Raw genomic sequence first — 14,749 nt, forward strand, 5'->3', positions numbered from 1 at the left:
TTTTGAAAAACTGGATGAAGTAGGTCCTCATAGGTGTGGCACTGGAAAATAGAAAAATGACAACAAAGGGAAATGAATACAGACATATAAGACTTGTGGGTTAAAATGCAAATATTTTATAATTTTAAATTTTGTTTTAGAGATGACCCCACGGTTACCACATTTTGGAATTACTAGAAGTTTACTTTTTAATCTTAAGAATGCTTTTTATGTTTTCCATCAGTGGAAAGAGAATCCATATTATCATAATAATACTTTCTTTCAAGAAACACATTTGGTTCTGAGAAGGGATGAGAGAAATGTGGTGCTGATTAGAGTGAGTAGAATCAAGGGACTGTTTCTGTTGGATTCATACAAAGTTCAGATATCACCTCATGCCTTGTACCGTATCTGCTGTACCATGTTCTTACAATATGCCCTCTACCTATATTTTCATCTTAAATTCTAGTAGTTTTCTGCTTGCAGTCTGTTTTACCCATACTAATGACCATTAATTCCTAGAAGCTAACAAAATCTGTCTTGTCTCATGACCTTTATTCATAGAGCACACTCTGTCTAGACCATCTCTTTCCTTTGTCTTCACCTTGGAAATTCCTAGTCATGTTTCTGCTTTCAGTATAAAATATTTCCTCCAGAAAGCTTCTCTTTATTAAGTCATCCCCAAGACCAAATTAGTGTTTCTATTATGTATTTCTATAAAATTCTGCATTTCACATATTGTGTCAATTAACCATAGCTTGTAAAAGCCACCCCAAGTCTTAGAGGCTTAAAACAACAATACTTTACTATTTCTCACAATTCTCTTGGTTTGCAGGATGTTTCTGGGCTCACATGTATAGCTGCATTAAGCTGCAGGGTTTACTGGACTGCAAGGTCCACTATGGCCTCACTCACTGAAGTGCCTCAATATTCTCAACTGGAGTACTTCAGTTCTCCTTCATGTGCCTCTCATTTTCCAGTAGGCCAGACATAGTTCCTTCTATGGTAGTCTCAGGGAAACATTCCAAGACAGCCAAGGTGGAAGCTATAAGGACTGTTGGAACTGAGACACAAGAATTACACAATATCACTTCTGATTTACTCTGTTGGTCATAGTAAGGCAGGAGGACTACTTAGATCCAAGGGCATAGGGAAATAGTTTGTACCTCTTGATGGAAAGAGTTGCAAAGAATGTGTGGCCACATTTAATCTAACACACCAACATAGTGCAGTCATATTTTATTGTTTTTTCTTGTTTGTCTATTTTTTTTTTACTTTTATTTTAATTAAAATTTACTTTTTTTAAAACATCTTTATTGGAGTATAATTGCTTTACATTGTTGTGTTACTTGCTGCTGTATAACAAAGTGAATCAGCTATACGTATACATATATCCCCATATCCCCTCCCTCGTGCGTCTCCCTCCCACCCTCCCTATCCCACCCCTCTAGGTGGTCACAAAGCACCCAGATAATCTACCTGTGCTATGTGGCTGCTTCCCACTAGCTATCTATTTCACATTTGGTAGTGTATATATGTCAGTGCCACTCTCACTTCGTCCCAGCTTACCCTTCCCCCTCCCCCTGTCCTCAAGTCCATTCTCTACGTCTGCATCTGCGTCTTTATTCCTGTCCTGCCCTTAGGTTCATCAGACCAATTTTTTTTGCAGATTCCATATATATGGGTTAGCATATGGTATTTGTTGTTTCTTTTTTTTTTTTTTAAACATCTTTATTGGAGTATAATTGCTTCACAATGGTGTGCTAGTTTCTGGTCTATAACAAAGTGAATCAGCTATACATACACATATATCCCCATATCTCCTCCCTCTTGCATCTCCCTCCCACCCTCCCTATCCCACCCTCTAGGTGGTCACAAAGCACAGAGCTGATCTCCCTGTGCTATGCAGCTGCTTACGGTATTTGTTTTTCTCTTTCTGCCTTACTTCACTTTGTATGACAGACTTTTATGTTTACATTATCTCTCTCACTCATCATTGTATCCTAGCATTGAACAATGGCTAGCTAGCAATTTAATATAGATGTGTTCATTGAATAAAATTAGTGACCCTATTGCTATTATTTTAATTTTTATTCCTTAAATGTGAATTCAAATATATAAATTTTACTCTCAAAATGTAATATTGTCTCGAAGGAAAATACATATTACTTCATAGAAATATAGAGCACGAGAGACTGTGGAACATAGTTATAGAGAAATAAAGTGAAATTCCCAAGTTCTGACTGAATAGGAAGCAGTATATCACCAAGATTAAGAACACAAGCTATGGAATTTGACAGTCTGAATAAAAGTGCCAGATGTATCAAGTCTTTTATTTTTATTTCCCATTCTTTCATTTTATTAAGGTTTTAGCTCAAATGTCACTTTGTGTTTCACTACTAGCTATTATATTAATCTGTCCATTCTTCATCTCTTCCACTTGAATGTAATCTTTCTTAGGAAACGTACTGTCTGTACTACTCACCTCTGAATTATTCAGTGCCTGACGGACATAAAGTGGGCACTCAATATATTCTTGTTAGATGAATACCTGAATGAATGACTTGAGACAATAAACCCTTGAGTGAATACATGAATGAATGCCCTTAATCAAGTTATTTATCCTGGACTATATTAATTTTAATTGTATCTGCTGCATATGATTTTTGAAGGTTAAATGGAAAATGTTTGTCATAGAACTTACATGAAGTAAGTGATCCGTAATTGTTAGAGGCTATGATTATTAGAACTTGGAATCAGTGAGGAATAGTTGCTTAGGACTAATTGATTCCTGGGTCTTTAGGGCAAAAGTCCTCATAGTAAAGTATCTACTCTCCATAAATAATAAAATTTATGTGAAGCTAAGAAAAACTTTTTCTCCTATGAAATTTTCTGAAGATTAGAGAAGTCCTTGTAGGTAAAAGTTAGGAACCAGAAATTTACAGAAGCTTTTGTTCATGCAGAAAGGAAAAAAAAAAGTGATCCAATTTAGTAACATGGTAAGAAGGGTTAGGGGTGGTAATACAAGTCTTGTAACTATTAAGCAGCAAATAATTTTCAAAGATAAGTGAAATTAGATTACTAAGAACTGTTATGAGAGGAAAAACTATAATAGTTAAAGGAGGAAATAGTAAGAACACAGAGGCATCATGTCAAGCTGAAATTGAATTATTAAAAAACAAGATAGGCTGTTGGGGTGTGTATATACTTTTGCTGTATTTGCAAGTGAAACAGGTATGAAATTTAATCTACGGACTTGCATGAGCAAGAAATGTCACTTTATTCTCTTAAATTCAGATAAATTTGAGAGACCTTATTGTCCCTGACAGGAGAATTCTATCCAGGTCATTGTGTGTGAGGATAGAAAAAACATTGGCACCTTCTTCTTCCCTTGAGTTGGAGAAGAATCCAGGGGGCATTTGCAGTGCTTGGACAGTGGCACCCTGTCATCATTGTCCAAGCCTGAATTTCCCATGAAATCAGGTGATCCTGTGCTTCCCATGACAAGCCTGAGTAGAAAATCTTAGCCAAAGGTGAGAGTGCAGGTTCCTGGACTCTTCCACTTCCTGAGATGCAGTAGGGAGGTTGTGTACGTCATCTTCAGTGCCTCTCCTTGGCCCCCAACCTCTACCCAAGTCATTGATTCTCTCCTGTCACTTGATAATCCCCTCAAGAATCCTAGACTGTTAGGAAACAAAAGCCATGGAGAGATCTTAGAGCAAATGTCTCTTTTAGTCCTGCAGAACCATCCTTCCCTGAGGCAAGGGAGTTGCAAGAGAGACCTGGTAAAAGTCAGACATGTGTTGGGGAAGGAGGGGGAAGAAATACAAGGAAGAAAAAACATAAATAAATAACTTATAAGTTGATTGAGACACAAGTGTTTACACACTATTTTGTATTGGGGAGGCTAAGTAGAGGTGTACTGATTTCAGGAGTTAAGACTGTGGTTTTGGGATTATACAATTTGGGTCCAGTCCTAGCTTTTTAATTTACTAGCAAAGTGAGTTAGTGTATGTTTTGAAAGTACTCTGAGCTTTAATATCCTCAGCTCATAGGTACTTAGGACTGTGTCTGTAACACAGTAAATGTTCAGTAAATGTTGATTCCTCTTTATAACATGTTTATTTAAATAGTCTGTTATCTAGTCATTTAAAGTAACCATTAGAATGACCAATATATTTATGGTGTTTTAATCACCTGTATTCAGAAATTTGGGGAGATTAGATACCATTCCACAGGTGAAAAGCCAAGTCTCCATCATCCTTATAGAAGTTAAAAGTATACGTGAGAAAAATGATTTGATATTCATATTATTGCCTGTAATTGGAATATACCAAAATCATCTGGATAGATATAAAACTTTTAGGTATTTTAAACCACTTTAATGATTAAGAAAACTTCCTTTTCTTTAATTAATATTTTTCATCCGAAAGTCAGTCAATTAAACTGTGTATGATCGTAATCAAATAGAATACTCTTACTCATTGTTAGGCTTTTATAGGCTTCATACCTTTGTTTTATTGATGGTATTAAAAGACAGTCTTTTTACTTAGAGTCTTGAAATAAAATGTAGTCTTTGTAAGAAAGGAACTGGACAGAATAATTACATGAAGAAATATGAAGATTTACCTTTCAATGTGGAAATATATATTTTAAATACCCCAACATATAATTATATATAATACCCCAATATATAACGTATATTTGCCTATCCAGTTAATAGTAACCTTTAATGGTAGACTCAAGTTTCTTACCATTTCTAAAGGTTTTGAAAAAACTTTCCTTCAACATGCTACTTTTTAAAGCCAAGATTGGTATTTTTTTTCCAAGAAAATCACTCCTGCTACTAATTAATTAGCTGCTACAGGATAAAAAGTGTTTTACAGAGTGTTGATGCAGGAAAATAAGACTTTTTTTGGCTAGAGTTTCTTATTAGGCTGCTCTACTTCAGCATATTATGCAGATATTCACCAGTTGCTCAGCAACCTTTCCACAATAAATACCATAATAGTCTTTCTTCCAGAATGTCAGCCCTTTCCTATCTGCCCACACCTCCATTACACCCACCTGTTAATAATGAACCTAGTTCTTTCAAATCATATAACAACCACATGGGATCAGATATGAACCAATGATAAATGCCTCAACAAGTAGTGTTCAGTGATCTTACTGCAAGCTTCACACACTTCGCCAAAACATATATTTCTCAAACTGCCCCTATTATTTCTTTTGAGGAGAAGAAAACTGTACAATAAACTAATTCAAACTAAATAGTTGAGCAATCACTCTAATATGTGTGTTCTCTCAACCAAAAAAGCATTTGTCCGATAAGAGAACAATTATGAGAGAACAATGCCTAATCCTAAAGAGCATCTTTTTTTTTAAGTAGCATTTGGATACACAGAGAGAAATAGTTCCTTGGTTCCCTTTAAATTATATCACATATGTAAAACCAGCATTAGGTATACTTTATACTTTAGGTATTAAAAAAAGAGGAACACTTATAATTAGTAAAAAAATGACAACCCCCCTGCCCTCCCCAAACTAGAAGGCCATTATAGAAGGAAATAAAGGATAAACATGGATACACTGAGATAGTCAAAGTAAGCAGGACTCAGGGACATGATGAGCTAGGTCAGGGTAAAGCCTTCTTTTATTTTTTCTTTCAACCATGATATGTATAAAGGGTAACTCCACCAGTTCCTTTCCCTTACTTCTTTCCCTTCCCCTTCACAGTACCAAATATCATCATTATAAAATATTTTTTTGGAGGGAAAAAGGTGCTGGAGAATGGAAGAAAAGGGAAACACTACCCTCATTTGAGAAAACACAAATGAAAGAGTGATTTATGTGTTCTTAGATGTGCCTTCCTCTTTTCATTACTTATGTTCTAGCACATGCAATATTAATTGCAGTTATATTATAATTATGTTTTTATATTGTTTAAATACATCTGAACAGGTCCAATTTCTTTCTTATATTTATATCCTTAAAATACGTTTAACACTCAATAACTATTAATTAAACATAAGATGAAATGTTTATATTTTTGAAAAATAAGAGAGAAGTACATTTATCCACATTCATTCTTCCCTCATATATATATGAAACATTCAAGGGGAAGTGAGAGATATACATGTATAAGACATGAATTCTACTTTCAGAACATCATTAATACATATCAGTTGTTAGAAGCAGCAATGTTCTGAAAGTGAAGGAGTTCCTTATATTACACTTTGGAATGAAAGATATATGGTATCCCTTTTTGCTAACAAGGCCTTTAAATCTTCCATGAGAACTGGCAGCTACTCCACAAGATTTTGTGTGGAAGGAAATTAAACAAGTGTGTGTTAAGTTACATTTTGTTTGTTTTGGGGAAACCCAGAATGTGTCCTTCTAGTTTTGCTAAGAGATAAGAGCTGTTACAAGAAAGAGGTCTCAAAATGCAGGATTCTAGGAGATGGTTTTAGAAAAGTGTGAAGGGACATTCTATCCTTTTATTCTTATGAAATATGACAAGGATGTTGTGAATCTTACTTCAAAGCTAGGTGTTCAAGTTTTATTGCCAGTATTGTGACTTTATGGATTAACATTATGCTTAGTTACACAAAAAAGGCTTCAGTTTGCATTTTGTGAATATTTATTCTTGTGAGTGGTGTGTGTGTTTGTGACTGGGCACATTAAAATAAAAAAAAGACACCTTGGACCTACCACTATACATTGTTGAGACTTCCAAAAATGTATGAAAAGGAGTGATAAGATGCTGACGCTTCGTTTTGCAACTTCACTTTAATCAACTAGGTGAAGCAAGAAATGGCTCTTTGAGACAGAAAATCTTCAAGACTCATACAGCCCTCTACTTAAATTTTCCCTCGCATGAGCTTACTATATTTTTAGTACTAAGAAATTAGATGTCTCTTCTCTCACATTCTGTGACAAACTGTGAGGATATTTAGTGTAACATTCATAGATTTATACTATATAACATATATAACATATGTTATATGACACATATATGTATTTACCATATATACACATATACATATATATGTGTGTGTGTATATATGCATACACGCACACACACGTAGTTTTGTTGTGGTAGACCAACAGAGTACTCTCTGTATGCTTTCTAAAACTTGGTATTTTCTATGTTTCATTTAGATAAAGATATTTATGGTTGTTTGGCATGTGGGTTTATCAAAATTGCAAACAATTCAGAATATGGAGTTTTTATCTTGTATATAAACAACTTGGCATTAGCACATATTTTGTTGAATATTTGTTTTATAATCATTTATTTACTCATAGTAAGTGTGGATTTAGTAAATGTATCACTAAATCTTGCTATCATCAGTTTCAGCTTAGATTGCAAGTATTTATTCATTTAAGATCACTTGCATCTGATAAACAATAACAAATCCACTTGCAAAAGTTAATATTGGTGTCCCTATTTAATGCTTAAAAACTTAGATATAAATATATAATATAAATGTAAATATATATCAATATGTCAGTGAATTCAGAAAGACAATTTTTATTCAAACTCTCAGTTCTATTTTTAAATTAATGTGTACCTAATTTATTTAATTAATTCATGATCGTAGAAAATCTGTTACTTGAATTAGTGAGATCAACTTCTTTCACATTTCATTGTATCAGAAATCTGGATTTAGGGGACAGCATTTTTGCATTGTCATGTCATAGTTTAATGGCTGAATGGTTTCTTTCTTAGAGGTGCATCTTATAATTAAGAATATCTTAATTTATTTAATGAGATGTTTTAAGATCATAGTCTTATTTAGTTTCAAAATAAATGCAGCATTTTAATTTAAAATCAAAACTTTTTAAGACCAATATATACCTGCTCTTTAAAACTAAATTAGAAACTAATTTTTTCAAGATTTGTCCATTTATTTTCCTAGTCAGTGACAATTTTATATTAGGTAATGACTAATCAAAGGTAGATTATTTATATTTTTCCTACAATTTAAAGGCTACTTTCTATTTGTTTACTCATCTCTTCTATAAATTGAATATTCATAGTACACACACGTCCACCAGATTATACTATTAAATACTAAGCTATACAGATTTTAGAATACTGGAATTTATAATGTTTAAAATGCAAAATACTTATTTTCCCAACTACAATATGCTTCCTAACTGTAACATGTAAGATGTATCAAAGCAGTGGCTTTGTTTTACTTCATCCCCTCATATTTTAATTAGTTTTCAAGAGTCCTCATTTATTGACACTTTCCTGTAAGTTTCATGTAATATTAAATGAAAGAAATACAACATACAAATTAAAATACATATGCTAAAATTTATAGAATATCTAAATGATGACTCATATAGAATTGCTGCATTAGTTGTATTTATATTTTATTTTGATGTTATTTTGTATATTTTTTCTTTTGCATGTTTTCATGTTAAATATGTTTATTGCATTTTTCTTCATTATATATCATTATGCCACAAAATTATTCAATTAGGATTATTTTGTTATTTAAGCTTTTATTCAGATGTTTCATTTGAAATGCTAAAATCAATGGAACAGAATATATGTCTTATATAAAATAACATGCCAAATATAAATATCTAAAAGCTACTTCTGTGGATACGCAGTTATCTTTAACATGTACTTGTATAGCTGTATGCATTTTGGGACATCCACTCATATCTCTAGCAAAATATTCTGTTCTTTACGTCTGTGATGAGTTAGACAATAATTACAAAGCAATATAGCATAATAAAAAAAAATCTGTAAGACTAAAATTTTAATCAAAATGAAATTCTAATTCAATTTTTTGAGTTTTTATTTAAGACACTTTCTATTACACGTTTATAAATTGCTTTACATGAATTATGCTTATTAGTACCTTGCAGATTGTTGAAATAAGAAAGCCTTCAAAAATATAATTTTTATTATGATACATAATAAAATCCAAATTTAATTATATAATTTAATTGTACTATTATATAAATTTGCCAATTTACATGTGTAACACATGTCATTTTCCATTATCATAATTCCAAGAGGACATATAGTTATGATTTACAGAAGCATGCTTATATGTGTAAATCATTTCATTTTATTTTTGTTATATTTGGAAATGTTTTATTAAAATATTAATAAAATTATATTTTAGATGTATTTATATTTTAAACATCAAATTTATAATATATCTCTAGCAAGTTAATTGACAGGGTAATCTGATTGTGATAAACTACATCTTGTATACATGGTTTTATTTCTAATGAAGAATGGGTTTTTTGAATGTACATTTTATTCCTAAATTTGGGTTGTATGTCTTGTAACATGCATTTAATACTGTGCTATTAAAGATAATGCTTACATAATGGTGTAGCATACTTAAAATATTTTAAAAGAAAGTAAGTTATAGTTTAATATTGAATTAGATGTATATTTAATATTGAATTGTTGCTATATATAATCCTAAGCCTTTTTCCAGCATTGGCAATTTCCTCATAAAACAGTTATGTATGCAGAAATGTTGAGTATTTTGAAACTGTTAAATGATGCATTTTGACAACTTAAAAATCTGTTTCACACACTGCCAATTTAAAATGGTACCAAAATTAGTATTCTAAATTGGTCTACATTTTAAATAAAATGATTATACAATATATGATATAATTGTATAGTGATGGATGATTCTATTGCCTTATAAAGGAAATCAATGTTTTTTATAGTTCCACTACATATATATGTATATATAAGTGCCTAACTAAATTTAGATGCACTTCTATTTCCTGCCATTATGAGATATATCTACTTTTTACTCTACAGAAATTTGAACATTCTAAATAAATCCATTTCACACTAACATTGTAAACTATCATGGTTTGGGAATGTTGACACAAGTCTTCAAGTAACTATTACTTATGCATTTAAATCTTCAGATTCCACACTTTTTCAGTGATGTTTTTGAAAGTTCAAAACAAAACCATCAATTTTTCCTTTCTTTGGAATTATTCTTCATTTCATTATACTGTTTGACCTGTGATTTACCATGTTAAAAATTATAGTCATATTTCATTCATGAAATTTATCCTCTTTATTATTGTTATTATTAACAATAATAATTAGAATTATTATTAAATTCATTCATTCTTTTATTCTTTCTTTTGAGGGATATTTCTTGAGCATCTACTGTGTACTGGGTACTGTCCTAGATATTTGAGATTCAGCAATGAATGGAATTTACAAAAATCTCAGCCTTCAGGGACCTTGCATTATAGTATGGGGAGGAAAAATTATGAACACAAAATATAAGTAAAACATAAGAACTGGTTAGTAAAATATCTGGTTGAAATATATAGCTAGTTATACAATGGTTATTAAATAAATGTTTTTTTAATGCTTTATTCAAATATTACACCCTGTTCTGCATTCAGGTTAAGAGAATAATACTGAATATTCACTACCAATAGCCAGAGTAGAACTCTATTACTGAAGATTTTAAGATTGGGAGTGCTAGCAAGTCCTGGATCTAAATGCTACTAAAGATCAGTTCTAACTCACAAATTTGTTTAATAACTGTATTTATCCTTCGGGGTCTTCAAAAAACGGGTGTTTGGAATTAGTCTGTAGATCTTAAAGATTAGTTATAGAAGCAACCTGGACACATTCCTAAGAATTACCCCAGATTCATTTACCCAAATACAAGAGATTATTTAGGATTAATTGTAATGACCTTCAGTGATGAAATATAATAAATAACTATTCAGTTTACTTCCTTGTTAAAGGTAGAAACACGAGATTTGAGAGAGTACAAATTCCATTATTTTTTATACTTTTAGATTGCATTTAGCAACATATGTTTACAGTTAAATGCTTTCCTTTTTTAAACTAAACCTGAAAGCCTGGAAATTATGATAAAGTCAGGAAAAGTTCTAAAGTATTAGTTTTTATCCTGATTTCATACTTCCTTTCAAAAAGAAAGGTGCAATTAAACTTCCCAGAATAATATGGATCAGGTACTGATCCATTTTTATAGTAATGAGCACATGAACATCAAAATGTCTGATTTACCATGAGGTCAGTTACTGAATGTTAGTAAGGCATGTGTAGTTATTGCTTAATCATGTGATTAAAGAAAACCCTTACCAAATATTAGCTTAGTAAATATTACTGGCCAATTTGCATAACCAACATGCACTTAGTAGATTTTAATGTTCACAAAGTAACTTGGATGAATATTCAATAGCAACTTTTTTCTGATTAATGCTTTACAGTATATTAAAAGTCTTTAAAATAATCTGGTAATTGTCATACCTCATTTACCCCTGCCCACCACAAAGTACAATCATTTAATTTTTTGAATTTGTAAATCAAATTAAAATGATATGAAAACACAGGCTGGAAGAATTAGTAACAGACATGTGCTCTTTTGCTTGCTTGTGAATGACAGGCGTTCATGTTTGACTTCTTTTTTAAGTTTAAAGCAGGAAGCTGAATTACTAGTCCTACTAAGCATCTGCCTACGGGGTGGGGGGAGGGGAAGGAGGCAGAACATGCTCAAGCCACATTACGTGATAATAGCTGTTTTTTCTCTCGCAAAATGAATAAAATATCCCCATGTATTTTTGTCTAAAATATCTAAATATACATTGTGGACAGAATTTTGAAATGCAGTTTATTGAGAAAGCAAATATATAAAAACATATACCACTCATTGGCTTTAAAAAAATACTCAGAAGTTTTCTAACCAGGACATGATTATTATTCCTAATTAGTAGCTGTTCCTCCAAAATTCAATATTTTTTTCTTAAGCATTTTAGCTGTCAAGATCCTTCTAAGTATATCTTCATTCCGTTTCATGCTTCTATTATAAAGTTACATCTTTTTTCCTTATGTGAGAATTACGTACTACCAAGCACAATCTTTGAAAAAGTTTAAGTGAAAGAAAAAAGAAAATCCTAATTTGATACCTTTAAAACAATTTTAAAATTATAGTGAAACTTTAATAAGGTTAAGAATGTGGAGAATTACTGTGACATGCTTATGAGATATTTGGAAATTTTCAACCTTTTTTTCTTTTTTTTTAAAATTAATTAATTTATTATTTATGGGTGTGTTGGGTCTTCGTTTCTGTGCGAGGGCTTTCTCTAGTTGCGGCAAGAGGGGGCCACTCTTCATCGCGGTGCGCGGGCCTCTCATTATCGCGGCCTCTCCTGTTGCGGAGCACAGGCTCCAGACGTGCAGGCTCAGTAATTGTGGCTCACGGGCCTAGTTGCTCCGCGGCATATGGGATCTTCCCAGAGCAGGGCGCGAACCCGTGTTCCCTGCATTGGTAGGCAGAGTCTCAACCACTGCGCCACCAGGGAAGCCCTCAAACTTTTTTTAAAGCTAGTTTTGTATGAATAAAATTTCCATGCTAATAATTAATTTTCAATCATTTCTAAATAAAACAATTTGTTTAATTTTAACTAGTTGAAAATTGGTTAATCTCAAGTTTTATTTTAAAACTCTGAAAAATATTACCCAACTTCCAAAACAACCTGGTAAATTCTAAAGTATGTATAGCTCATGACATTGAATATTTTATCATGTTGACTGCTTTCTGGCAAATGAGGTTAAGATAGACATTTACATAGAGTAGTTTTGCAGAGCTTCATTTTTTAAAATCATTTTGTTTTCAGTTTGGCTTTGATTTTTAAATTCTCCTTTCTTCACTTGTTTGTCTTAAAATAGAAAAATTTGATATTTTTCCCAGAAATCATAAAGTGATATGGCACAGACTATTCAAAGCATACTTCTGAGAAAAGTGTGGTTACACAGTTACCCATCCTGTCAAAACTTTTCACTTGCCAGGCATTTGTTGCTAAAAAATCATCTGTAGATAAATAATGAATAAGATTGATTCAGGGCCATGTAAAGGGTTTACTGTTTCACCTTTTTCTCCCTAATGTGTTACAATTAAAATGTGATATATTTGTGTATAATATCCATTCATAGGTTGATTGATATAGACCAAACATCAGATCTGGTTACTTCACATTTTAGTGGCGTGTTTGTGTTTTGCCTTTTCATGTTTGATAATACTTAAGGTGATAGAGGGAATATAATTTATTAAACTTATCAGAAAAAAAAAACAAAATTTAAAAGAAAAAGTTAGCATCTAGTGCTACTGTGTCCCACAGGTTCTTCTCCATTGACCCACACTACCTCCACTGGTGAGTTAGAGGAGCATAACAGGACTACCACTGGTGCTATTGCTGTTGCTAGCACATCTGCAGATGTTACTGTATCCAGTGTTACAGCTGTCACCATCCATAGACTTTCCGAGGAACAGCGAGTGCAAGTAAAGAATCTCAGAAATTCAGGTCTGGACCCCAACACATCCAAGGACGGGCTCTCTCCTCATCAAGCAGATACACAAAGTACAAGGAGAAGACCAAGAAATGCTGAACAGATAGAAAGAACTAAAGAGCTTGCAGTTGTTACTCATAGAGGTATTGGATGTTATTTTACTTGTGCCCATTTAGTTACAGCCAAAGCTATATTTTGGTAATGATTCTAATTAGAGAATGAGCTCAAACAGAGCCAAGATGTAGGAAGTGAAAGAAAGAGTTCAAAGTAGCTGAAAAATATAGACAGTAACAGTCAGAACCTGAATAATTTGAAAGTACAAAAATTAGAAAAAAAAACAAATCAAAATGCAATGCAAATGTTGGAGGGAGGAGGGAGTAAAAATAGAAAGAAAATAGTGCATAAAGGATAGTAAAAATAAGTACTAAATACCTGTTGCTTATTAAATACCACTTACGGTATTGAGATAACATGAAAATAAAAAAGCTATTTTTCTATTAATAAGTGCACATATTTACTGATTGATGATTTATCCCATGGAGTAATTTTCATATTTGCATGAAATTTTTGTTACACAAATGTTAATTTATTATTGAGAAAATAGATAATTTGATTGGGAAAAATGAAAACATTATGTCTGGTGATTATTTTATATAGCTTATTCTACTATTTCTGAATTACCTATTGCCTGAGCCATATGACTGTAGTGAGAACAGATTTCTCATTTTGAAAAGGTAACAGTTATTCATTGATATTATGACTCCAAATTTAATATAGCTTAACTTGCTACTTTAATTTTTAGAGATAAAAATACCACAGAGCCAAATCATATATTGGTAATTTTCTAATCAATTAATATAAGACTATCTTTTACAAAATTAGGAAGTGTAGCAAGTTTCTTTTTCTCGGTAGCAGGTTTCATTGAACAGTTTAGGAAAAAATTAGTGTAGTATCAGAAACTAACAAATATATATTGATATATGCATCAGTGGAAATATTAATTAATTGCACATTAATATTTGGAGGAGAACAAAATATCTACTCCAGCTCTATTTCCAACTCATAATCATATATTCTCCAAAACGGCTATGGTTTACATAATATGGTTATACATGGTTTAACATGATATAAGTAATAGAAAACCATTCAAATGCTTAGTACACACTAAGGAGAAAAATCAAGACATCTTTACATAAATTGATTGAAAATCATACTGAAATATCTCAGAAGCTCATTTCCATCAGAATTCATACTGAAAGTACTTACTTTGATTCTCTTTAATAAGAAGCGTTCTAAAATGAATTCTTGGGAATTCCCTGGTGGTCCAGTGGTTAGGGCTCCACGCTTCCACTGCAGGGGTCATGGGTTCAATCCCTGGTCGGGGAACTGAGATCCTGCAAGCCGTGTGGCATGGCCAAAAAAAATAAAAAA

At 32.2% G+C, this 14,749-nt stretch overlaps 1 protein-coding gene across 3 annotated transcripts in view; it reads left to right on the forward strand.

Moving 5' to 3' along the window:
* CSMD3 (CUB and Sushi multiple domains 3) overlaps window positions 1-14,749 on the forward strand; it is a 1,183,499-nt gene that overhangs the window by 428,766 nt on the left and 739,984 nt on the right. Inside the window, exon 7 of one of the 3 annotated variants that reach the window (XM_007188796.2) lies at window positions 13,150-13,461. The exons of the other annotated variants lie outside the window; for them this stretch is intronic. Within the exon in view, the coding sequence (XP_007188858.2) occupies window positions 13,150-13,461 (312 nt within the window). The remainder of the gene's footprint in view (window positions 1-13,149; window positions 13,462-14,749) is intronic. 3 annotated transcript variants of the gene reach the window in all.

Source organism: Balaenoptera acutorostrata, chromosome 17 (genome assembly GCF_949987535.1).
Source record: "Balaenoptera acutorostrata chromosome 17, mBalAcu1.1, whole genome shotgun sequence".
NCBI lineage: Eukaryota > Metazoa > Chordata > Mammalia > Artiodactyla > Balaenopteridae > Balaenoptera > Balaenoptera acutorostrata.